At 62.9% G+C, this 25,584-nt stretch overlaps 1 protein-coding gene across 3 annotated transcripts in view; it reads left to right on the top strand.

Moving 5' to 3' along the window:
- The window catches only part of PDE2A (phosphodiesterase 2A), a 64,273-nt gene that overhangs the window by 27,963 nt on the left and 10,726 nt on the right, over positions 1-25,584 (top strand). The window contains exons 2-9 of one of the 3 annotated variants that reach the window (XM_080376113.1): positions 4,683-4,743; positions 20,513-20,602; positions 22,494-22,582; positions 23,981-24,090; positions 24,782-24,837; positions 24,918-24,977; positions 25,078-25,237; positions 25,334-25,386. In XM_080376113.1, the coding sequence (XP_080232239.1) occupies positions 4,683-4,743; positions 20,513-20,602; positions 22,494-22,582; positions 23,981-24,090; positions 24,782-24,837; positions 24,918-24,977; positions 25,078-25,237; positions 25,334-25,386 (679 nt within the window). Of the gene's footprint in view, positions 1-4,304; positions 4,744-5,591; positions 5,689-20,512; positions 20,603-22,493; positions 22,583-23,980; positions 24,091-24,781; positions 24,838-24,917; positions 24,978-25,077; positions 25,238-25,333; positions 25,387-25,584 lie in introns of those variants that run through there. The other 2 variants (XM_080376112.1, XM_080376111.1) reach the window with 2 other exon arrangements.

Below are 25,584 nucleotides of genomic sequence, written 5' to 3'. Positions count from 1 at the left end.
GCGGGGTCCTTCCCCCCTCCCCAGCTCCACGGCCATGACAGGGTGATGCACCTCCACCCCCATGACAGGGTGATGCACCTCCACCCACAGGGCTAGATCGCTGCCCCTCGACCACCCCGCTCCCCCTCTGTGGAGTCCCCATACCCAGAACCCACTGGGGATGGTGGGGTCCTTCCCCAGCCAGCACAGGGGTGCTGCTCCCCAAACCCAGGGTGCCCGGCAGCTGCGGCTCCAAAGCTGCTGGTGGCATCTGCTCCTGTCATGGTGGCACTTGTCCCCACTGCCATAGAAACAAACCCTGCCAGCGCCCAGATCCGTCCGATTCCCACTCGGTGAGAGGGGAAACTGAGGCTGGAGTGGAGGAAGAGCTATCCAAAGGGTTTTTCCTCAGCAGCTGCCAGGGCTGCTGCGTGGCCAACCTCTCCTTGGTGGGAGGAGAAGGACGGGAGCCAAAGCGACGGCTGCTGGGGCCAGGAGCAGAGGGCGAAGCAGCTAAGGAGGTGCGAGGTGGGCAGGGGAGCGGGCAGCGGGTGAAGGCAGGGGGTGAAGGTGGGGGGTGAAGGCAGGGGATGAAGGCGGGGTGCCTGTCCACACCAGGGGGCTGTGATGGCCAGGCAGGGCCTGGGGAGGGAGAAACGTTCTCCTGGCACCTGCAAGGCATGAGGAGCTGAGCCCAGTGAGGGGCTGTTGCCCAGGGCTGGTGTGCGTGGCCTCGTGCTGTCACCCGGAACGAGGTGCCCATGGCCCCGTGCCACCCCCAGGGCAAGGTGCCCATGACCCTGTGCCACCCCTGGGGAGAGGTGCCCATGGCCTTGTGGCACCCCCGGGGCAAAGTGCCCATGACCCTGTGGCACCCCCAGGGCAAGGTGCCCATCGCCCTGTGCCATTGCCCAGGGCAAGGTGCCCGTCGCCCATCACCCATGGCCACGTCACCCTCCAGTCCCAGGACAATGCCAGCACAGCGCTGAGGCTGGCCCCCCCTGAGCCGAGGCGGGGGCTGTGTCCCAGCTTGGGGCACCTCGTCCGCCCTCCAGGGCAGGACCCCCGCTCTGCCTGTGGCGGCTTCTCCTGGGGGGCTGCGGGAGGGTGCCCCGGGGCACGGTGGGGGCTGGCCAGCCTGAGCCCCCCCGGCGTGGCCCTGTCCACTAGATGGCCCTGCGGCTTCGCCGGCTGCCCTGCCTCCCCCCCGCGGGCCCACCTGCCCGGGGGTGCGGGGTGCGGGGTGCAGGGAGTGGGGTGCATCACGCAGGGAGCGTAGGGTGCAGGGAGTGGGGTGCACGGTGCAGGGAGCAGGGTGTGGAGTGTGGAGTGCAGGGTGCATCATGCAGGGAGCATGGGGGTGCAGGGAGCAGGGCGTGGGGTGCAGGGAGTGGGGTGCAAGTTGCAGGGAGCAGGGTGTGGAGTGCGAGGTGCAGCATACAAGATGCAGGGTGCATCACGCAGGGAGTGTGGCGTGCAGGGAGCAGGGTGTGGGGTGCATCATGCTGGGTGTAGGGTGCATCACAAAAGCAGCAGGGTGTGGGGTGCAGCATGCGAGGTGCAGGCAACAGCTCTCAGGGAACTGCAGGGTGTGGGGTGCAGCGTGCGAGGTGCAGGTTGCATTGTGCAGGGTGTGGGGTGCAGCGTGCGAGGTGCAGGTTGCATTGTGCAGGGTGTAGGGTGCAAGTTGCATTGTGCAGGGTGTGGGGTGCAGCGTTCGAGGTGCAGGTTGCATCATGCAGGGAGCAGGGTGTGGGATGCAGGATGTAGGGTGCAGGGTGCCACATGCAGGCTGCAGGATTCAGGGTGCAGGTTGCAGCACACAGGGAGGGTCCTGCTGTCAGGCCTCCACCTCCCCAGGGATCCTGGCCCAGCCCCCCAGAGATGCTTTGGAGCTGCAGCACCTCCCTGGGCCACTGAGAGGGGTTAGCTGGGAGGGGGGGATGCAGCTTCAGTAACCCCCAAACTCTCCTCCACTTGGCCATTGCCCCAAGGTGGCTTGGCCACTCAGTCACCCCACATGCCCATGGGATGCCCATGGGGACAAGGGCACCGAGGAACTTTCCCACCCTTTGGAGATGTTTCTGCCTCCACCAGCAGCAGGGCTTTTGTGGATTTGGTGCTCCCCTCATGGGTCTCAAGACTGTGCGAGAGGGGTTGAGCCCCTGCAAGCCACCAGCGTATCCCCACAGTGCCCTGTCCCTGGGGAGCAGCAGGACCCTTTGGCTCCCAGCAGATGGGAGGCAAGACCAAGGACCTGTGCTTTCACTCCAGCCAAAGCTTCCCCTGCACAAAAGGCAGCACTTGCATCTGGCTGGAGTGGTGGGTGTATATTCTCTGATGTCTGATAGCGTGGCTGTGCACACAGCATTGGCACATAGGAGGCTCTTTGGGGTGTTTTGCAGAACCTGTGGAGCAGAGGTCCTGGGGACACCCCTCTGCAGTGGGGCTGAGCCCCAGTGCCATCGGGGGAAACACGCCAGGGACGGCCAGCTCAGCTGGGGCTGCCCCCTCACGCCCACAGCAGCTGCAGTGTGGCGGCGGAGGGGATGAGCTCCAGAGGGTGGCTGATCTGGGGGGCTGTTGGGGCCTCGCAAGCTGGGACACGCTGCCAAAACATCCCCGCCAAGCTGAGGGCAGTGCCCAGCGTCGGCAGGGAGGGGGCCCAGCACCCTGCAAGGGGCCCTGCACCCCCGGATTTCCCACCCCATCCAGCCTCCCTGCAAGCCGGGATGAAGAACTGGCTTAAGATCACACAGGCGATGGCTGCTGAGCAGCCCTGGGAGAGGATAAGAGCATGAGCAGCACTTAAATGGCTGTTGCTGGCGGCTTAGGCCAGTTTAGCTCTGGTTCAGGTGATCTGAGCGACAAGGGAACGTGGAGCGAGCCAAGGGGTTCATGGGCTTTGGGGGAAGAGCAGGAGGTCTTCCTCCCCCAATCCAAGCCTTCCTCCTCTGCCCGGAGGATATGGAGGTGGGCTGGCAACCCTGGCAGGCCCTGTGTTTGTAGACTTTGGCACAGTGTCTCCTTCGCTTGCACATCTGCCTACTTTATTTCCCGTTTCTTCGTGTTTTCATTCGGTGCCGCTGCCTGCATCCCTCTGGCGGGTCACATCCCGGCTGCACCCATCCTGCCCGGCTCCCGGCCCTGGCTGAAGAAACCATCAAAGCACCGTCCTCTTGATCCGCCACCTCCACCACCCCGTCTCTTTGGGTGGGCTCCCCGAGCTGAGCCCCGCTGTCCTCTGTGCGTGCTGTGGCACTGGGGTCCCTGTGTGGCTCAGGTTGTGCAGGGGGAGCAGCACCCCCAAAATCCTGGTGCTTGTCCCTGGGAGGGGAGGGGAGACTCGGCGTGTGTGTGCGTCACTTCTTACCGAAGGCGATGGGGGGGGGTGGCTGGGAGTGAACAGCATCCCTGTGGGGGGTTCCCAAGTGGGGTCTCCTCCGTGTGTAAAACGGGGGTCCCTCCCTGTGCAAGCATGGGGCGGGGTGCTGTTGCAGTGCAGGGCTTGCCAGGGTGCTGGGTGGGACATTCCGTGGGGATGGGAGCCGGGGTGGGGAGGGCTCTCTGCACCAAGCCCTGCAGCAGAGTCACCCCAGGGCCAGGGGTGGGCACCCTAAAAATGGGGTGAGGCTTCCAGGGAGGATGGGGGGACGCCCAACCCAAGGGCACAGTCTTCAAAGGGGGGGAACTACACGGGGAGGGGGGGGATCAGCGGGTGACCCCTGCCCAAAAAAGGGGAAGGCGCAGAGGAGGCACCTCTCAATCCAAGCCCTCTACCCCAACCCCCATGAGGGGAGGGTTTAATGGGAGGGTGGGGACTCCCCCAGACGCCAGACCCAGGGGGGGATACTCAGTACCTGCCCCATAGGAGAGCACTGCCAGCCCGCTGCCCCACAGCGGGAGCACCCCACCCCCCACCGGGGAGCAACACTCCTACCCCCTCCTCACACCAGAGACCCCTACCCCACAACAGGGAGCAATGAATGCCCTGACCCCCCCCCCCCCATACGGGGGGTGATGACCTGACTCTCTCCCCACACTGTGGACCTCCACCCCACCCCAGGGAGCGATGCCTCGACCCCCTCCCCACACTGGGGACCCACACCCCACCGCAGGGAGCGATGCCTCAACCCCCTCCCCACACTGGGGACCCACACCCCACCCCAGGGAGCGATGCCCTGACTCCCTCCCCACACCGTGGACCCCCACCCCATATGGGGAGTGATGCCCCGACCCCCTCCCCACACCGTGGACCCCCACCCCATATGGGGAGTGATGCCCCGACCCCCTCCCCACACTGGGGACCCCCATGCTGACACCAGCACCACCACCCCACCCCACCCCCGATACTGGGGACCAATGTCACTATGCCTCGACCCCTGCCCTACACCGGCCTCCCCTGCCCCGACCCCCACTCCGGGACCCCCATCCCGCCTCCTGCCCAACCCCACCCTGCGATGTCCCGACCCCCTCCCGGCACCGGGGAGCCCCCGCCGGGCCCCCGCCCCCCCAGGCCCCCGCGCAGCAGGTGCGGAGCGGAGCGCGGGGCGGAGCGGGGCGGGGAGCGGCGGGGCCCGCAGCCCCTGCCCGGGGGCGGGGAGCCCCGGGCCGAGCCGAGCCGAGCCGAGCCGCGGCGGGCCGGGAGCCGGCATGGTGCTGGGGCTGCAGCATCTCCTCACCGCGCTCCTTCAATTTTTCAGACGGGGCCAGCAGGTTTTCTTGAAGGTGGAGGACGCCGTGCCCGGCTCCGAGGCGCTACAGGTAGGGGCGGCGGGACCCCCACCCACCCCACCCCACGGATGTCCCCTCGACCCCCCCCCCGCGACCCTCCCACCCGGGACCAGCGACCCTCCCCCGACCCTCCCCCCTTCCAAAGTGGGGTCTCTGTTGCCAACAGCCTTCCCTTCCATGCGGGACCCCCGCCCCACCTCCATCTCCACGCGGGACCCCCGCCCCACCTCGCCTCCCACTCGAGACCCCCATTCCAGCCGCCTCCCCTCCCGCCCGGGACCCGGTTGGGATGACGGAAGCGGGTACCGGGGCAACCTTGCTGAGCCCCTTCCCGGTGCCGGGGGTCCCCGGCTTTATGCTGGGGGGGGGGGGAGGTGCGATGGCGGAGCCTGGGCTCCCGGGGCGCCGTGCGACCCCCCCGGGGGGAGGGCCGGGGACACGCTTCTGCTCGGTGGGGAAACTGAGGCACGGAGCTGCGGGCCCGGCCCGGGGGAGGCTGGCCAGGATGGGGAGCACCGAGGGGAGTGGGCGAAGGGCGGTCGTGCCCCCCCGGACCCCCTTCCGCAGCCGGGGGGAGCTGGCCGGGTGCGCGGCGCTGCACGGAGCCGGCCGGGGTGGGGGGCCCGACTTGGGGGGAGTCAGGATGAGACCCCCGCGGCTCGGTGGCTCCCGGGGTATGGGAGTGTCCCACCGGGGGTGCTGGGGTGCGGAGCGCCTGGCAAGCGGCAGGGAGAGGGCTCCCGGGGCGGGGGCTGCTGTGTCTGTGTGGGTCCCTCGCCTTCCCCGGAGGGGTCCGTGCGTGTGTCCCCCACAGCCCCGCAGGAAGGAGGCGGCGGGGGGGGGGGGGGGGGGGGGGCGCGGATCCCGCCAGGCCGGAGGAAATGGGCTGGACCGGGTGGCCCCGATCCCGGTCCCGATCCCGGTGCCGGCGGAGCCGGGAGCCGGGGCCGCACCATGGGGAGCCTCCAGGACACCGTGAGCGACCCCGGGGCGGGGGAAACGGGGAGACCCTAGGGGGGTCTAGGGTGGAGAGGGCTGGGGGTCCCTGCGTGCGGGGGTCCCTTGTGTGCAGGGGGTTTGGGGGTGCGGTGTGGTTGGGAGCACCTGAGGATGTGGGTGCTGTGTGTCTGGGGGGGTTGGGGTCCCCACTCCCCCCTGTCCCCCTGCCCTGCTTGCAAAAGGAGCCCCCGGTGCGCGGCTGCAGGCAGCCCTGCCTGGCCAAGGCAGGGGCAGGCAGCGTGTCCCACCGCAGGGCCGGTCCTCGGGGGTGGGGGGGTGGGGTGTTGGAAAGGGGGAAGCCCCATCAGACTCCCCCCAGCAGCACCCTTCCCTGAGACCCCCCTCCCTCCTTGAGTGAGTTGCACATTTTGTGGGGACACACATGGCTGCACCCCCATATGTGGATGGGAAAACGTTTGGTCCCTTTGTGCTCCTGTCCTTTCAAACACACCCCAATTTGGGGAGGGGGTTGCTTGGGGGGATTCCCCCTCAGACCACAGCACTCCCACCCCTTCGTGCCATCTGTCTGCCCTCCAGGCCGGACCCCTGACCCCCATGCTGGCCGTGCCGACGGTTTGGGGTGCAAGAGCTGTGGCCATGGTCCCACTGCCCCGTGCTGGGGGCTCGGGCTGGGCAGGGGCTCCGGGGGGCTCCAGTTTCAAGGCCGGAGTGAGGCAGGGACCTGAGGCTTTGCACTGGGAAATGAAGGGAAGGAAACACTTTCCGGGAAACAGCCAAAAGCTGCTGACAGAGGGAAAGGAGCTGGCTTGCGCCCCAGTGGTCTGGTGCTCACCGTGGGGTGCGCTGAGCCCCCAGGGAAGGGCAGGGTGAAGCTTGGGGACATCAGAGCTGTCACCTGGCACAGGGGCAGGATGTGTGACTCCTTACTGGCCTGGGAAAGGAGCCCTCTCTGCAGCACAGGGGGGACCCTGTGACCCCTCTTAGTCCCAGACCCCCAGCACCCAACCAGCCCTGTCCCAGGAGGGTGCTTACAGCTGGGTGGGCATCAAGCCCCGGCTGCAGCCCCCCAAGGGAACCTGGAGGTGTGGGAGGACCTGGAATAGAGCTGCAACCCCCAGTTCTGGTGAAGAAAAAGCCACCCAGATGGGAGGACGGGGGGGGGGGGGGGGGCTGGGGTGGCACTGAGGAGGAGAGGGACATGTGACAGGGCAGAGCTGCCCCCCAAGCCATCCCTGGCGTGCACAGGGCAAAGGGACATGACGAGGGATGTGTGGGGGATGGATCCTGCCAGGCTGGCCCACCGCAGTGCACGCCAGCCCAGGGTGGGAGAGGAACAGCTCATCCCGCCCCCAGCCCCAAAATGCTCCTGGACCCCCATCCACATCAATGCCCTGGGTGCTACCTGCGTTTGGGACCCCCTTCCCCGAGCCTGGTGTGTGTGTGTAGGGGATATATAGGGCTTGGGGCTTTATTGCTCACCCCAGCGCCAGCCCCCACTTAGACCACCCCACTGTGGGGTGAGGCTGAAGATGTCTGTGCCTCCTCTCCCTCCCAGCCGCCGGCCCCAATGCAATTACCCATTGACTGGCCCATGAATCAAACCCTAATTGATACGTGTTCGCAGCCTGGCTAAGCAGGAAGGAGCTGGGGGTGGGGGGGGTTGGGGGGGTGGGGGTGGTGGTGGCACACTGTGCCCAGGGGCTGGGGACAGGGGGAACACACTTGGGTACTGCCTCCCCCCTGCACCCCATCCCACCCCAGGGGATGATGCCTTTGCCGACCTGGCAGGGCTCGGGGTGCCTTGGCTGCTGCTGCGGGGCTGCCTCTGCCTCAGTTTCCCCACGCGTGGGGCCAGCGGCCAGGCTCATGGGGCAGGGGACCTGTCGAGGGCGGTGTAGGGACATGGGTGTGTGGGCGTTTGTCCCGGCTTTGCTGGCGTTTCCTCCGGCGGACACAAACACATCAGCAGGGCAATAAAGGGGAGGAAAGGGCCGCGGCGCACAATGCGGCAGGGACGCTTCTTTCCATGACGTGGGGCAGGGCTGGCTTCCTCCACACCCCACCGAGCCACAGGGCAGAGCGAGACCCCCACATCGGAGTGGGGCCACCCCACTGGTCCCCAGCCTGGGGGTCCCCACCGGCAAAAGCTCTTTCTGCACAGCTGCTCTGAGGAGTGACTCCTCGGGGGTGCAGGATCAGCCCGTGCCAGCCCTGGCACTGCTTTTGAGGGGGGACTGTGGGGTTCAGGTTGTGGGTCCTGCCCCTCCCATGCCCCACGGCATCACATGGGGCTTGCGGCTGCCTCCAGGGACGTGGAAGTGGCCCAGCCATGGTGGCACAGCCCTGCCTTGTCCAGGGGGGCTGCAGGGCGAGCCCAGAGCCTGGCCAGGCTGTGGGTGCTGCTGCTGCACCCCAAGCAGTGGGGCTGCGTGCAGGCATTGGCACTGGGAGATGCAGAGTTGGGTGGGGGGCAGCTGGCACTGGGGTGGGGGGTGTTGACCTTTGGTATTTGGTGGAGAGGAGGAATTTTTTGTGCTGGGTCCAGCAGCGCAGCATTGTCTTCCCAGCCACGATGGGTGCTGCGGCTGACCTTGGCTTTTTGGAGCCGAGCTGAGACATTTTGCTGGGAGGTGATGGCAGGGATCCCCTGCCTGCGGCCAGGCAGCCGAGCCAGCTGCCTACAAGGCCAGGTATGGGGGGGGGGCTTATGTGCCTTGCGGGGGGTGAGCTGGCTGTGGGGACAGTGGCATCCGTGGCGGCACAGTGGGGAGAGAGGGGCGAATTCAGCAGGGTCTTCTCATCCATGCCACATGGCAGCCAGGGTGTTACTGGGAAGGGCTGAACCTGAGGCTCACCTGAGGCCCTCCCCCCTCCCCCAAGCATCCACAGCCATGGGAAAGCTCATCCCTAATCCCATTCCAGGGTTGAGGACCCAGACCAGCTCCGGGGTGACCCTCTCAGAGGTGAGCCTGTGGACTGGGATCTGGAGCTGCTGGATCTTTGCAGCCGCAGCCAGTTGCATCCTTAGCCCGGCTGCTCCACGGACGTGGAGGAGGAGGTGCTGGGGACCTGCCCCAAGGAGGACGCACGGGCAGGGAGATGCTAGGGGACATGGAGGGGAGCAGATGGGGAGCAGGGCTGGTTCCTGAGACTCCCTGTTCTTGGCGCAGGAGAGAGGTGATCGCTGCTTCCAGCCTGGCTGCATCGGGGTGCTGCCAAAACCCAGAAGCAAATCCTCCCTGGCAGTTGTGTGTCAGCCAGAGTGGGGATTTTCTCTCTGCTTTTTGGCTCAGGCAGGTCTCTGCAGGTGCATCCCTCTGCCACCCACACACTGGTGTTTGTGGCCCTGGCAGGTGCATGGTGCCTTGCACCCTTGGGTGCCCTGGGCATGGCTTTGGGATGAGGCATAGACAAGGGGCTTGAAGACTGGACCCCCAGCTGGGTTCTGATCTGCTGAATGCCAGCACTGTAAACCTTCCCCCATGGGGAGCCATTTAAATGGGTAGCTTTGGGCTTCCCCTGGCCATGCTTCAGTTTCCCCATCTGAGTAGTGAGATCGCTGCAATTCCCAGACCTGGCCGCGGTGGCTGAGAGCTGGATCCTGTAACCAAAACCTCTTATATATGGAAAATAAAAGAGGTCCCTGTGTGTACAGAGCAACCTCCCCGAGGGAAGCGGCTTTGCCAGCCCCCAGCCGCCTGGGCCGTGCTCTGAAGTGCTGCCCCAAATTAAATTCCTCCCCAGCTTGCAGATGGCCAGGAATTCAATTTTCCCAGATCCCATCAGAAGCTGATAAATGAGCTCCCTAATCACTGCGCAGATCCCATTGGTGCTGGCCCTGCTGGGGGGAGATGTGGGAAAGCTGCATCTTCCCTTCCCATCCCACCACTCGAAGTTGCCCCCGTGGGACGCAGCTGCCCCCAACCCTCTGAGTCCCTCTCCGGCTGCATCCTTGGAGTGCCTGGGAAGGAGGCTTTGCCACAATGCTCCTGCGCAGAGCCAGGTCAGGGGAGCCTCAGCACAGCTAACCTGCTGGAAAATATCTAGGAAAGTCCTTAAAACCCAGCCAGGAGATGCTGGTGGCCGACAGGGACAGGAGAGGGGACTGTGTGCCAGGGAAAACCTTCCAGGAACACCATGTCCCAGGGATGTGCATGGTGCCAGCTCCGTGCCAGCACTGCCTGCAGCCGGGGCCCTGCGGCAGCGATGCTCAGCCCTGTGCCTGGCTCTGCCGTGGGTGCCAGGGCCAAAGGCTCGTTCACAGCTGGGTGCCAGGGTGGCCACGGCAGCTGCTATAAATGTCCATGTCCCTCAGGGAGAAGGCAGCCGGGTGCCAGGGATGCTGCTAATGATGGAGCAGTTTTCCCTGCGGCTGCCTCAGGAGGATGGAGAGGGCTGCAGGGCTGCAGCTGTGGCGCAGGGAGGGCACTTGGTGCCCGTGATACGAGAGGAGGATTTTAGGGACAAGCGTGCCTTCACCCTCCTGCCCAGATGGCCCCCGAGCCCTGGCAAGGGGGTGGCATTGCCTGCCAGGATGCGGCCGGTGGTCCAAGCAGATATTCAGTCAGGACCGTTTTCTGATCCAGTTTTCCAGGATGGCCCCAGCTGCACCCCCAGTCCATGCATGGGATCACTCCCGGGGTCCAGCCATCCTCCTGGCCCTGTGTACCCCACAGCCAGGCTGGTTCCCCCCATCCCCACCTGCCCCCATCCTCTGGCGTGTTATTTGTCAGCGCCGCAGCCTTGTGGGGTGGGCAGCTCCGCACTGGGAACAGAGGGGCGGCTGGGTCAGCTCCCTCTCTAGGAATGCTGGGGTGTCACTGCAGTGCCACTGCACCCCTGAAACAGGCTGGGGCAGGAGACAGGGGGCTGAGAGGGGTCCATGTCCCCCTCCCTGCCAGGGGATGTGGGTTAGGGACAAGTGACATGGGGCTGAGCAGGGTCTGTGTCCCCCTCCCCGCCAGGCAGCAGCTGCCCTGCTCTGGCCGCAGGGTGCCCTGGGGGCCACGGGGATGGGGCCCGTTGTCCCTGGGGCACGGGGGTCCCCAAGGCAGGCAGGGCTGGCTCACCAGCCACGTCTCTGCTCCTCCTGATTTGTTTCCCACCGAAATAACAACTTCCTTCTTTTCCTGGTGGGAGAGACCCCCAGCCCTTTCCAGCTCTGCTCTTATCAACAGCTAATTAGTGGCAAATCGTTTGGCCAGCCCGGCCAGGGACTGCTGTTCCAAGAAGGCCGCGATGTTCTTGGGGACGGGAAATCCTTGAGGAGGAGGGCCGCGGTGCCGGCCGTTTGTCCTGCACGACAAAGGGACATCAACAGGAAGCGACCTTGACTCTGGCCCTGCTCCGTCAGCCCCGAGAGGCGAGGCTGGGTTGCGGGGGGATGACCTGAGGAGCATCCCCGAAGGTCTCAGGCATGGTGGATGTTGGAAAATTTGCTTGCAAAACTCAAAAGCCTTGCTCGGAGACCGCAATGTCTGCAGGGAGCATCAGTCCACATGGTCCCAGTCTGTGCAAATGCCCCATGCAGACGACCTGGGCAAATGCTCCGTGCAAATGGTTTGCACCACCTGTGCAAACTGGCATGTGCAAGCAGCCAGTGTAAACTGCCCTGTGCAAAGTGTCTGTGCAAACTGTCTTTGCAAAGTGCCCTGTGCAGTGTTGGTGCAAATGCCCCTTGCAAATGGTTTGCGCCACCTGTGCAAACTGCCCTGTGCAAACGTGCCATGCAAACTGACTTGTGCAAATAGCCTGTGCAAATGGTTTGCGCTGCCTGTGCAAAACGCCCTGTGCCAACTGCCCCATGCAAGTGGCCTCTGCAAATAACCCATGCACACTGTCCTGTGCAAACTGCCCTGTGCAAATGGCCTGCGCAAATGCCCCGTGCGTTTCCATGGCATGATTTTCACTGCCTGTGCGAATGGTCCCATGCAAACTGCCTTGTGCAAATGGCCCCATGAAGCCCACCCTGCGCTAACCACTGTGGCCCACAAGCCGGGCTGCCCGCCGTGTGCCTGGCAGGGCCATGCCATGCCAGTGCCACTTCTATCGGGCTCAGCTGTGATTATAGTCCCTTGTCAGCTGGGACTCTCTAATAGACCAAGAACACCTGAAGTGACTTTTAAAGTGCTATTTAAGGAGAAGCAAACAGCTTGCACTCGTGCAGTTAGTTGGTGCTTTGTGCCTGTTGGATGGTGTTTAAGGCTGTGGTTAAGTGTGGCAGGCTCAAACGAGGGCATGGGTGGGGGGGTCACTGCTAGAGGGTTGCACAGGGCTCTGGGGTCAACGCTGGAGGGATGTGCCGGGCTCTGGGGTCGATGCTGGGCTCAGCACAGCCCTTCCCATCTGGGTCTAACCCCAGCGCCGCCCCGAGCTGGTCCTGCACAGCTGTGACCCTGCACGGCTGGGGAAACTGAGGCAGGTGTGGGCATGCAGGGCTCCTCGTGTGCTTTTTTTTGGGTGGCTGTTCACACAGATTTGCATCCTCCAGCCCTGGGAAGCCTGAGCCCAGCATCACTGGGTGCCAGGGCGGCTGGGTGCCAGGCTGCCACCCTGCAGCCCCTGCCTGCGGCACCCAGATCCTCATTTATTTGCTGCAACAGGACCCTGGGCAAACGAGCGTGGGGAGGCAAGAGATATCCCAGAAGTGTTTCCTTCCCGTTGATGCTCATTATCCCCCTAGAAAAGATGAGGTAATTAAGGAGTTACCTCGAGTTACAGGTTGTTGTTGCTTGATTAGATTAAAGCAATGTAATTTGGGACTGCAAGCAGTGCTCTAATCCAGGATGGGCAGGCAAGGAGGGGATGGATGTCTTCCCGGCTGGGGTTGGACACAGAGCTGCCTGCTCTCCCCTCCGTCCCTCTGTCTGTCCATCCGTCATCACTCCATCCTCTGCTGCCCTGGTCCTTGCCCCAGGGCTGCTGGCTCCATACCCCCACCCCGATGGAGAGGATCCCCTGGGGAATTGTGGCTCTGGGGCTGGGGAGGAATGCTGGAGCAGCGTAGGGAGAGGGTGACAGGGCCATCAGCAGTGTCACTCAGCCCACTGCAGAGCTGGCGACAGCAGAGCTCCTGCCTGTGGTGGGACCTGCTGCCTTCCCTGCTCCATGCCTCAGTTTCCCCACTTGCACTGCAGCGTTTGAGCTCAGCGATGCTCTCTGTCTGCACGGGGCTCCTGCCTGGCCCTGCCTGCTTGTTGTCAGCTCCGCGTTGCTAACACACAGCTAGAGCTTGGCTATATTTAACCACCGCGGCCGGAGCACGGGCCGTGCAGCCGGGGGGGCAGCGGGGAGCAGCCCCCCGGGGAGGGGAGCAGGGCTGGGGGGCTCATCATTGCCGGAGGCGAGGGGGAGGCAGGAGAGGAGGATGAATCATGGCTCAGGGATATTTTTAACGCCGCCAGATTGCTTGGCAAATGCTTGGGCAGGGCGGCGCGGGCGCCAGGGCTGGGTGTTTGCTTGCAGCCACCGGCTGCTGGGGCTCAGCTTGGGGGTGCTGGGGGACCTGGAAGGGGGTTCGGCCATTCCCCTGGGATCCTGGGGTGTGAGCATGGCATTATCACCTTGCTGCCACACATTGGAGAGGTGGCAAAGGCAGGGAGGTTTGTCCCTGTGCCTTGGGTGCAGTCAATGGGGGCAGAAAGGGGGGTCCTGGACCAGCATCTTCCTCTGCAAAGAGGAGGCAGGAGGGGAGAAAGTGCCCTGGCAAGGGGAAAGTGATGGGGAAAGCCAGAGTTGTGGCACAGGAGAGGATCTGGGTGTCCCCGCCTGCAGGTGCCAACCCGCTGTCTGCAGGTTTGGGGAGAGGCAGGGAGCCCCTGGGGCTGCTCTGGCCAGGGAAGGTGACCCAAGCAGCCGGGTGTCCCCAGGCTGGGGACACGGGGACCGGCAAAGGACCATGCTGGTGAAGGCAGGCTGCCTCCCAGATGGCAGTGAGCAGCGGCAGGAATACAAATGTGATTTGCTTTTTGCCTCTCAGACGGGAGAGCGTAAAGAGATCCAGAGGCAGGTGGCTGCGGCCGAGCCAGTGTGGGCTAAAAATGCATCCGATGGGAAGAGCCCCCGGTAGGAGGGCACCGAGCCCCCGGCCCTGGCTCTGCGGGACTGCGATGGGGTGACCACCTTAGCCAGGCTCCTTGGTGCCTGCCTGGAGCGGCTTTGCCCTGCTCAGCCTGGAGATGTGGTCGTCCCCCTCCTCGAGGGCTGTGCGCTGCCGGGGATGCACCGGTGAGAAGCTTTTCCCTGCAGAAGGTCCTTGGTCCTCGATGCCTGCAAACACCCTGCAAGAGGCAACAGGCCTGGTGTGAGAGGGGCTGGGGGTTAGCAGGGGGGTCCTGCCTGCTCTGGGGCTCTGCTGGCTGTGGGGCTGCCATCTCTCACCCTGTCTACTGCTGGAGAGGGCTAAAGGCAAGGCAGTAAACGGGGTGATGGGGTTTTCCCTGACCCAGACCCTGCCCTGCTGTACCTCACACTCTGGAGTATCCCCATCCCTTTGCACCCTGAGCCAGCCCAGCAAAGACATGAGGCAGCATCTGCCTACCGGTGGGGATGGTATCCATGGGGTGTGGGTACTGGGGAGGGAGGATGCGATGCCTGTGGGCATGGAGATGTGCGTACTCAGCATCTCGGATGCTCTAATTTAATTTGGGTTCCCCAGCTCGGGGAGTGAAGTCGTCCAGACGGAGAGATGTCCGGCTTCATCCCGAAGGCAATCGCTCACAGGGAGGCTAACGCACTAATCCACTTACAGAATTAATTGGGATCATTTCCCTCGAGTTCCCAGGTGGATAAAGTCCTGGGGGGGGGGGGGGGGGGGGGGGGCGGGCAGGAGCCGAGCTCCAAGGGCTTGTGGGGAGACGGGCTCCTCCAAGCTCGAAGGGTCACATCGCTCAAGTAATATACTTGCAGTTTTTATGGCAAAGCTGGGCTGGAAGCTCAGCTGGGAGATGATTCATTTCCTCGAGGTTCCTCAGCCCCGCAGCGGGCAGGGGCTGCTGTCCCCATGGGGACAGCAAGCGGAAGGATGCAGCAAGACCCTGCTGCTGAAGCCTGGGCTGATGCCAGCATCCCCTCTTGGAGCCATCACCCATGGGTGCTGCCGCAGCGATGGCAAGATCAGCCCAGGACCCCTGTCCTGAGCCTGGGAGCTGGGCAGGGCAGGGTGGGGGTCCTGCAGCATGGCTCTGCATCCCTCTGGGAGCAGGAGTCTCCCAGGCACTGGGTATTGCTGCCTTGCTTTCTGTGCCTCAGTTTCCCCTTGGTTAAAGAGGAGCCCAGTGGGTGGCAGGTCTTGCATTTCAGCTCTTGTTGGGGCTAACTCCACTTGTAAAGTGCCCAGGTGCCCCCCTCCCGCAGAGAGGGACCCCAGCTTCCTGGTACCCCTAAGGAGGCTGAGCATCACAGCGGGTACCTTGGTGCACTGGATCCAGCCTCTGCCTGTTCCAGGGGGGCTCCTCCTCACCCTGGTGGGGGCTCTGGGCAGGGGACCATCACCCTCAGCTCCCTCCCCGGGGGAAAAAACATCTCCACCCATCACCCAGGAGCGAGGCCAGGGGAGGGGGCGCAAGCCCTGAGACCCAGTGAAGTCAGCGTAGGATCCCCAAGTCGTGTCTTTCCCCCTCCCCTCCAGTCCCTCTCCCCTTGGCAGCCGTGAGAGCAGCCTTTCCGGAGAGGAAGCCAGTCAGGATGGGATTTCTCTATTTTGTAAACATCCAGAGAGGCCGGGGAGGGTCTGGGGGGGGGGCGAACCCAGCACTGTGGCCAGTGGGGATGAGCAGGGGGATGGATCTGTCCCAGAAATTCCCACCTGGTACATGGCCACACTCCAGCCCCCAAAAAAGCCATGTTTTCACTGCCCGTGAATCCCTTCTGCTGGAAAAGACACTTTTCCATCCCAGTGTGGTCTGTCGGAGCCTGGGGAGCCTGGGATGAGTTGGGTGGACTGTGCTGGGGGTCCCCACCATTGCATGGCTGGGTATAGGATGCTGCCACTGCTCTCCAAAAGGCAAAAGGGAATAAAAAACAGAAGGAGAAAATAAAAAGGTGCTGTTTTCCACAGGGAGGAGAGCAGCCTGTGCCCTGGCCGCCCGGGCCATGGTGAGGTTTGGCTTTGCTGAAGCTGGGGGGGTTTGTGCCGTGCGGGGCCGCGCTGTGCCCTGGCTCGTGTCAGAGCAAAGACAAATTGCTTGCTCTAATGAGATGAATGGCTTCATTAATCACCCAGTGGCTCCGGCGGGAAATATTCAGGCATTGTGCCGTGCCAGGGGATGCTGGCATGCCAGCCGTGCGGGAGCCGGCAAAATCCCTGCTGGCACCATGGTCCCATGGGGCACCTGGGGGGTCAGTGATGGCACGTGGGGGAAAGCACCCAGTTAGCTTGGGTGTTTGGCAGAGTGGGACCAGCGTCACCATCCTCCCAGGCCAGCGCAAAGGTGTCAATAGTCACAGGCTGATGGAGCCACAGCTGTTGTCTGCACTGCTGGGGACAGTGGTGGGGACAGCGACGGGGACAGGCGCTGTTTCCCTGCTCTAGCCTGCTCTTTGGGAGCAGCATCCTCAGCTCCTGGGGTTGTTGGTGATGCCCAGTGCCGTGCTGTGTCCCCTGTCTGCCATGCCTGAATGGGTGCTGGAGCTGCTGCTTGCACCGAGCCCCCAGGGCTGGCCCCAAATCCCCCTCCGTGCCCATCTCCTAGCATCCCATTTCCAGGTGGTGTTTTCTTACAGAGGTGCTGGGCATGCAGACCTTGGGATGAGGATGTCAAGCTCTGCTCTGACAGCTGGGAAATGCAGTCGCTCCACGCTTCTCCCCACTTCGGTGATGCTAATTAACCCGCTGTGCCCTCCCGGGAAGCATTATTATTGCTCTGCCCTCCAGGGAAGCTGGGATGCGATGCAGGCACTGGCAGCAGCAGATGGCAAAGCCTCTTCCAGGGGGTTCTTTGGTTCCCCTGCCCTGACGGGTGCAGGTCCAGGGCTGTGGTGACCCCAGCTCGGTGGGTCCCGGTGACATCCCCAGTGACAGCGATGGGGTGGCCGATGGCTTAGTCTCCCCACCAGGCACTGGATCATCCTGCTGTGCCAGGGGTGTGTGTGCCAGCGTGGCCTCATGCAAACTCCCCAGCCAAGTGTCCATGGAGCCAGGGATGGATCCGGAGAATCCCTTGTGTCTTTGGGGTGGTGCCTGAATGGGCCCTGTGGTGCGGAGTGCCAGGAGCGAGATGTGGGGGACCCCGTCCCGTTGCTGCCAAGCTCCATGTCCCAAGGGATGGTGAAGCAAGCTGGACTCACCATGCAAATGGCGGGCTTTGGGAGGCTAATTAGCCCCCTAATTAGCTCCTTGGCAGGAGTGCAGCTGGATTCCAGGCTGCGGAGGGCATGCCAGTGCCATTGGCACTGGGAGGTGCTCCCTGTGTGGTTTGGGGGTGTGTAGGGATGGATCCTGCCCCCACCATCCCACTGCAGGGAGGGTACGCTGCCTGCACGTTGCCTGCAGTGGGGACCCTGTGCACTGCTGCTGGGGGGCACGCACCGGGAGAGGCTGCCTGCACCAGGGGGACCGTCAGCCTGCCTGCACTGGGTCACTGCAAGATGCTGGGGGGATGGTGACACCCCCATCCCATCCGTGCCCCACCTCCAGTTTGCATGACAGCCCCAGGATGCGTGTCACCTCCCTGGCAAAGACAGGGACCGGGCACATCGCATCCTGCTGGAGGAGGGACCCCCTTCCCCACCAGGAGGAGGAAATTAGAGGGGGGATATGGGCAACCCTGTGCCCGCCCCCCCCCCCCCCCCCCCCCGGGGCTTTGCATGGCTCCAAGCTTGCCCAGTGCCCTGGGTGCTCACAGGGACTTGCTGCTTCAGCTCCCCAGCAGGGTCATTAAATAAAAGCAATAAAGGGAGCTGACAGCGGGGCCCCAGTCGGGCTGAGCCTGCGGTGCAGCCGGCCCGAGGCCATTGGGAAACACTATTTATGGCGATACATGGGATGTGGCTGGGCTGGCGGCCCCAGGCGCGCTGGCTCCTTGCCCAGCATGGAGCAGGGTCACATCCTGGCCATGGAAGGGTGCAGAGCCCCAGCTGTGGCTCCACAGCATCCCCAGGGCTGAGCAGTACTGGCAAGGGGCAGCTGGCAAAACCTCCCACTCCGGGCTGGGGGGAGCTGGGCTGGAGCAGGATGGGTGGGACGAGGTGGGATGAGCAGGATGAGTGCAATGAGTGGGAAGAATGGGATGGGCGGGAAGAACGGGATGAGTGGAACGAACAGGATGAGTGGGACAAGCGGGACAAGTGGCATGAGCAGGATGAGCAGGACAGGTGGGATGAGCGGGGCAAGTGGGGTGAGTGGGATGAGCAGAGTGAGTGGGATGAGCAGAGTGAGTGGGATGAGCAGGGCAAATGGGATGAGCATGATGAATGGGATGAGCGGGATACCCTTCCCAGGCCAGCCTTGCTCCCCTGCCTCCTCCCTGTGCAGCCAACACTCCCGCCTGCCTCCGCCACTCTCTCTTCATCTTGGGGATGTTTTTTTTAGCTCCTGCAGTTTTTTCCACCCCCTCTGGGATGGACCTGGATTCCCAGCCCTATTAAAGCCATCACCCGTGTCCAGCTGCCATCTGTCCGTCTCCGCGCCGAGCATGCCGCCAGCATTTGATGCTCTGAGCAGTCCCGGGGGTCCCACTCGGCCTCTGCCCCATCTCCCCCTGCACATGGTAGGGATGCTGAGCTGCCACAGAGGGACCAGAGGGACAGCAGGACGGACAGCTGGCCGAGGCCCGGCTGTATTCTACAGTGCATGTGTCTCCAGTGTGAGTAAGCGACTGGAGATGCAGCCCTGTTGGAATAACAGCCGGCGCCCATGTCTTCAGCTGGAAGCACCCTCATCGCCACCAGCCATGCTCCCACCTGCTGCTCGGACCCGGCCCTGTGGCCGAGGATGCTCCCGGAGCAGGGGGGTGGCACAGCCCTGGTGAGGGGCTACGGTCCTGGCCAGGCTCCCCTGGGGTGCAGGGTTGAGGACAATCCCCAGGGGGTGACACTGGGGCCAGTTACCAGTGCAGCTGGGGATGGAGCCTGGAGCCACCTGGTAAAACCAGGACCGAAGGGAAGAGCAAATCCCGATGCCGTGAGCTGGTGCCTGACTCGGAGCCTCGAGCCGTTCCCGTAATAACAACAGCCTTATCCTGGTCTCCCAGACAAGGGCTGCAGGCAGGGGCCCCCTCTTCCCCCCAGCTTTTCCATGTGTCCACCCCAACCCCTCCCATCATTAATTTCAGATGAGTGTTCAGCCCCTGCGACATGCTTTATCCAGCGCCTCTTCTTCCTGCCGGTGATTTATGGCGGAGCTTGGCAGGGGAACGGCAGGAATTTTCCTGCCTGCGAGGCTCCCTCTGGGTGTCCGGCAGGAGCCACGGTGGTAGCCACGGCGGTGGCCTCCGGCAAACCCAAGGGCAGTGGGGGGGAGCAAGGGGGAGCGTGGTCCCTCCATCCCCTGCACCCTATGGATGCTGCAGGGTGGCGTGGGATGGGGGAGCGGGGGCAGATGCGGGCTGGCCCCCTGCTTGTCAAAGCCGAGGAACCAGCGCTGACTCCGATATTTAAGGGCGGGGAGACTGTCTGCTGCCCTGCCTGCCCCTGCCTGCCCTGCCTGCCCTGCCTGCCCCTGCCTGCCCCTGCCTGCCCTGCCTGCCCTGCCTGCCCCTGCCTGCCCCGCCTGCCCCGCCTGCCCCGCCTGCCCCTGCCTGCCCCTGCCTGCCCTGCCTGCCCTGCCTGCCCCTGCCTGCCCCGCCTGCCCCGCCTGCCCTGCCTGCCCTGCCTGCCCCTGCCTGCCCTGCCTGCCCTGCCTGCCCTGCCTGCCCCTGCCTGCCCTGCCTGCCCCTGCCTGCCCTGCCTGCCCCGCCTGCCCCGCCTGCCCTGCCTGCCCCTGCCTGCCCTGCCTGCCCCTGCCTGCCCTGCCTGCCCTGCCTGCCCCTGCCTGCCCTGCCGGTGGCGTGGGCAGGAGCTCAGCTGTGTGTGGAGGATTGAAAAAGTCTGGGGATGAGGAAGGAAGCAGCAGCGCCTGGAGGGAGACAAAGGTGTTGATGTGGCTAGTGCAGGCACTGACGTGGCTAGCGCAGGTGTTGGCATGGCTGGTGCAGGCATTGATGTTGCTAGCACTGGAGTTGCCATGACTAGTGCAGGCACTGATGTGGCTAATGCAGGCGTTGGCATGGCTAGTGCTGGAGGTGGCTTGGCTAGTGCAGGCGTTGACACAGCCAGTGCAGGTGTTCACATGGCTAGGGCAGCCGTGGGTGGGACTAGTGCTGGGGGTGACGTGGCTAGTGCTGGCAGTGGCATGCCTGGCGCAGGTGCTGGCATGGCATGGGCATGGCATGTGCAGGCAGTGGTGTGGCTAACGCAGGCACTGGTGTGACTTGTGCCACCATCAGCGTGGCTCGTGCAAGGCCGTGTGTTACCCAAGTGCGGCTTTAGGGCCACCATCCTGCACACATGGCTCCCTGGAGGCACCCTCCCTGTGCCAACCGTGTGGGGCCAGATCTCCCACCCAGTGCTCCCAGTATGCCAGCATGCTCAGCCCAGTGCCCCCTCACCCTCCAGTGTTGAAGCCTCTCCGTTTTTGGGGGACCCCTGGCTCCCCCGTCACGGGCATTGACCGAAAAAGGGAGGTTTTGACCCCAAAAAGGAGGTGGGCAGGCTGGAGACTGCTCCTGGGGGTCTAGGGGAAGGATAACTGTGCCGTGGTGACCTTGGGGACAGGATGGAGAGGGTGACTGGTTCTGTGGTGCCCCTCACCGTGGCTTCAGGCCACCGTAACCCTCCCTGCCCTCCTCTGCTCTCTCCCCAGGATGCCCTGCTGAGCCTGGGGGCTGTCATCGATGTCTCCTGCTTGCGGGATGCCCTCCGCCATGCCCTGGTCTCCCTGCTGCCCAGAGTGGTAGGTGGGCGCGGGGTGTGGAGAGCCCCGGGACCTGGGGGTGGTGGTGCTGCAGGATTCTCTGCTGGCTGATATTGAGGTTGAGCCTGGGATGGAGTCTTCTCCTCCCCAGCCCACCTGGATGTCCTCCCTGCCCCGAAATGGGCTATGGGTCACTGGTCCCCTATTTCCATTTTAAGTGTGAAATGGCTCTTGGGTTGGCTTTCTGAGCCTCACTTGCCGGTCACCGGCCACCTCTCCACAGGGAGTGGCTTGGAGCCCCCCAGGAGCTGCAGGGCCCCTAGTGCCCCTGTGAGCCCAATGGGCTGGTGGCCCTGCTGCTGCTGGTGTCTCTGGTGCTCATGGTGGCCCTGGTGCTGTTGATAGCCCAGAGATGCTGGTGGTGCTGGTGCTCATGGTGGCCCTGGAGCTGGTAGCTCTGGTGCTGCTGATAGCCCAGAGGTGCTGGTGACCCTGGTGCTCATGGTGGACATGCAGTGCTTGTGGCCCTGCAGTGCTGGTGACCCTGGTGCTTATGGTGGCCCTGCAGTACTGGTGGTGGCCTTGGTGCTGCTGATAGCCCAGAGATGCTGATAGCCCAGAGATGCTGGTAGCCCTGGAGCTGGTAGCTCTGGTTCTGATAGCCCAGAGGTGCTCGTGACCCTGGTGCTTGCTCATGGTGACCCTGGTGCTGGTGGTGGCCTTGGTGCTGCTGATAGCCCAGAGATGCTGATAGCCCAGAGATGCTGGTAGCCCTGGAGCTGGTAGCTCTGGTTCTGATAGCCCAGAGGTGCTCGTGACCCTGGTGCTTGCTCATGGTGACCCTGGTGCTGGTGGTGGCCCTGGTGCTGCGGATGGCCAGGCATGGGGCAGGCATCATGGGACCCCCTGAGACATTGGGCAGCAGGGCTGGGGTACCCTGGTCATGGGGGCCTGCAAAGTGGGAGGTGAGTGCACATGCGTGTGCGTGATAGCAGGTGTGAGTGCACGAGTGTGCACACTGAGGTGTGCACATATGTGTGAGCATGCACCTATGTGTGCCCACAAGCACGTATGCAGGTCTCTATGCATGTGTGTGCACAGGTGCATATGGTGCATGTGTGCAGTGGGTGTGCATGTGTGTACACGACTGTGTGCATGCGTGTGCATGTGTGTATTCATGTGGCTGTGCACGTGTGGGTATGTACATCTGTTTATTTACATACGTGGCTATGTACATGTGTTTATGTACGTATGTGGATATGTATGTGTGTATGTACATGTGTGGATATGTATGTGTGTATGTACATGTGTGACTGTGTACATGTGTTTATATGTGTGGGTGTGTACGCTTGTTCACTTGTGTGGGTACGTGTTTTCATGTGTGGATGTGCACATGTGTTTATGTCAATGTGGGGGTATGTAAATGTCTTTATGTGTGGGTACGTATATATGTTTATGTACATATGTGGGTGTGCATGCATTTCTATGTACTTGTGTGGGTATGTGTGTTTATGTATATATGTGGGAGTGTACATGTGTGGGTATATATACGTGTTTATATATGTGTGTGAGTGTGTACATGTGTCTGTACATGTTGGTATGCACATGTGTTTATGTGTATCTACATGTGTTTATACATGTGTGGGTGTGCACGTGTGTTTGTGTATGTGTGTTTATGCATTTATGTAGATGTGTTTACACACATGTGTGGGTGTGCATGTGTGTTTAGGCGTGGGGTGTCATGACCTTTGCTCTGGACAAGCCCTGTGCACCTGGGGAAACTGAGGCACGCAGCCCTGCCTGGCCCGGCTGCTCCCTGTGGAGTGGGCTGGGGGTACCAGGGGTGGCGAGGGCTGGCTGGGCTGTGGCGTGGGTGAGGGGCAGGGTGGGGGTCCTGACCCTCAGCGCTGCCCCCCCCCCCCGCCCCCAGGAGCATGTCTACATCTACCTGCTGGATGGGGAAACCCGGCTGATCTGTGACGACCCCCCCCACGAGCTGCCACCCGAGGGGAAGCTCAGGTGAGCCCAGCCCCCCCCCAGCCCCCGGGTGTGTGCACACACGTGCATGTGGCCCAGTGAGTGTGCATGTACACGCGTGTGCATGAAGGCCATGAGGTTTCACAGGGGACATGGCATTGGTACACACCCATCCCTATCCCTATCCTCATCCTCATCCCATCCTCATCCTCACCCCATACCCATCCTTATCCCATCCCCACCCCGTCCCCATCCTCATCCTCATCCCCATCCTTGTTCAATCCCTATCTTCATCCCATCCCCATGTTCATCCCATCCTCATTCTCGTGCCCATCCCCTTCTTCATCCTCAGCCCCATTCCCATCCCTTTTCCCTTCCTCATCTCCATCCTCATCCTTGTCCCTGTCCCCATTCCCATCCTCATTCCATCCCCATCCCTATCCCTGCCCCTATCCTCATCCCCCTTCCCTTCTCCATCCCCATCCTCATCCTCATCCCATCCTCATCTTCATCCCATCCCCCCGTGCATGTGCAGCGACATGCACACATGTGTGCAGACACTGTGCATGTGCAGAGACAAGTATGGGTGTGTAGGGGCTGTGCGTTTGAGAGACATGTACATATGTGCAGGTGCTGTGCATGTGCAGGGACATACATGTGCAGGGACACACAAATGTGCAAGGGCTGTGAATGTGCAGGGACACACACGTGCAGGGACATACACATGTGCAAAGGCTGTGAATGTTCAGGGACACACGTGTGTGCAGACACTGTGCATGTGTAGAGACATGCACACATGTGCAGGGACACACGTGCACAGGTGCTGTGCATGTGCAGAGACACGCATGCATGTGCAGGGGCTGTGCATGTGAGAGACATGCACACGTGTGCAGGTGCTGTGCATGTGCAGGGACACACATGCATGTGCAGGGACACACGTGTGTGTAGGGGCTGTGCATGTGCAGGGACACACATGCATGTGCAGGGACACACGTGCATGTGCATGTGCAGGGACACACGTGTGTGCAGGGGCTGTGCATATGCAGGGACACATGTGCATGTGCAGGGGCTGTGCATGTGCAGGGACACACATGCATGTGCAGGCACTGTGTGTGTGCAGGGACACACGTGTGTGCAGGGGCTGTGCATGTGCAGGGACACACATGCATGTGCAGGGACACATGGTGTGCAGGGGCTGTGCATGTGCAGGGACACACGTGCATGTGCAGGGACACATGCATGTGCAGGGACACACGTGTGTGCAGGGGCTGTGCATGTGCAGGGACACATGCATGCACAAGCGCTGTGGGTGTGCAAGGGACACGCATGCTCAGGTGTGCTGCACAGCCCTGTCCCCTCCCTGCGTGCACAGGTCCCCTGCCCAGGGTGCCTGGGGTGCCCCGGCCTGGGGCGGTGGCTCAGGTGTCCCTGTCCCTGCAGGGATGCGGTGCGGAAGCAGAAGCGGCTGGAGTGTGGGGGGCTGCCCCCCGCTGAGCTCCCCAGCCGGCAGCTGGGCCCCCTGGCAGCACCCCTGGCCCCTGGCACGCAAGGTGGGGCTGCAGGGGGGGCATAGGGGTGTTGGTGGGGTGGGAGAGTGGGTGGGTATGGGGGTGGGGGGGAAAGTTGGTAGGTGAGTAGGTGGGTGGGTGGATGGATGGATGAGCTGGTAGGTGAGTGTGTGGGTGGATGGATGGATGGGTGGGTGAGTGGGTGGGCAGATGGGTGAGTGAGTGGATGGATGAATGAGTTGGTAGGTGGGCAGATGGATGGATGGATGGGTGGGTGAGTTGGTAGGTGAGTGGGTAGATGGGTTGGTGAGTGGGTGGATGGATGAGTGAATGGACGGATGGAAGGATAAGTTGGTAGGTGGGTCATGGGTTGGTGGGTGGGTGGATGGATGTGTGGGTGTGTGGGAAGATGGGTGGGTGGATGGATGGATGGGTGGGTGAGTGGATGGAGGGATAAGTTGGTAGGTGGGTGGATGTGTTGGTGGGTGGATGGACGGGTGGCTGATTGGGAGAACTGAGGTGTGAGTGGATGGATGGGTGTGCACAGGAGTGGTTGGATGGATGGGTGGGTGGGTGGGTGGATGGATGGATGGATGGGAGAATGGCCAGGTGGGTGGGTGGGTGGGTGACCCATGGCGACACAGGGATGACAACATGCACCCTGAGGGCTCAATGCCCCAGCCCCAGGCTACCCCCGATGCCCACTCAGGACTGACCCTCTCTTGGCTTGCAGTGCGCATCATCCCGCTGGTGGACAAGGAGAGTGGGGCTGTGGTGTGCGTCATCCTGGTGAGTGCGAGGATGTGGGCCGGGCTCTGGGGGATGGGACAGTGTGCAGACACTGGGGTCCTCACACTACAACCCTCCAGGTACACTGTGGCCAGCTGAGCGACTCGGATGAGCAGAACCTACGTGCGTTGGAGAGACACGTGAGTGACCCCAGCTTGGCTGTGGGCCCCGGCACCTGGGGACCTGCCACCTCTTTCCCCAAACCCTGCTGTCCCTTGTCCCTTACGCCCCTCCTTACAGACCCTGGTGGCATACCGGCGCCTGCAAGCCCTGCAGAAGCTGCAGCCCTGGCCCCAGGTCAGCCTCTCCACCAGCTCCTCCCAGAACTCCCTGGCCAAGCCAGAGAAGGCACCTGAAAGCAGCTACAGTGACCTGGACTGCAAGATCCTGCAGCTCTGCGGTGAGGCCAGGGTGGGGGGCAGCAGGGGGGTGGTGTGTGCCGGCAGGGTGGAGCTGGGGCGTTGAGCCCCTCATGGTGTTTGTGCCCCTTGTACAGGTGAGCTGTATGACCTGGATGCTGCCTCACTCCAGCTCAAGGTCATCAACTATGTGAGTAGTGACCATGCTGGCCCCCCTCGCCCCCAGCCTCAGGACACACAGAGCACCTCAATTTATTTAAAAAAAAATAAAAAAATCCCCCAAAGTAAAGAAAAACCTCAAGCGTCAGCTGCGCAGCCATCAGTAGTGACCAGAGTGAACAGCCTTGTCACAACTGTCAAGTCTCCAGAGTTAACAGTAATTAACAGT

The sequence above is a fragment of the Falco punctatus genome (genome assembly GCF_963210335.1).
Source record: "Falco punctatus genome assembly, chromosome: 2".
NCBI lineage: Eukaryota > Metazoa > Chordata > Aves > Falconiformes > Falconidae > Falco > Falco punctatus.
Note: the sequence above shows the minus strand (reverse complement) of the source record. Positions and strands in the feature narration are given on the sequence as shown.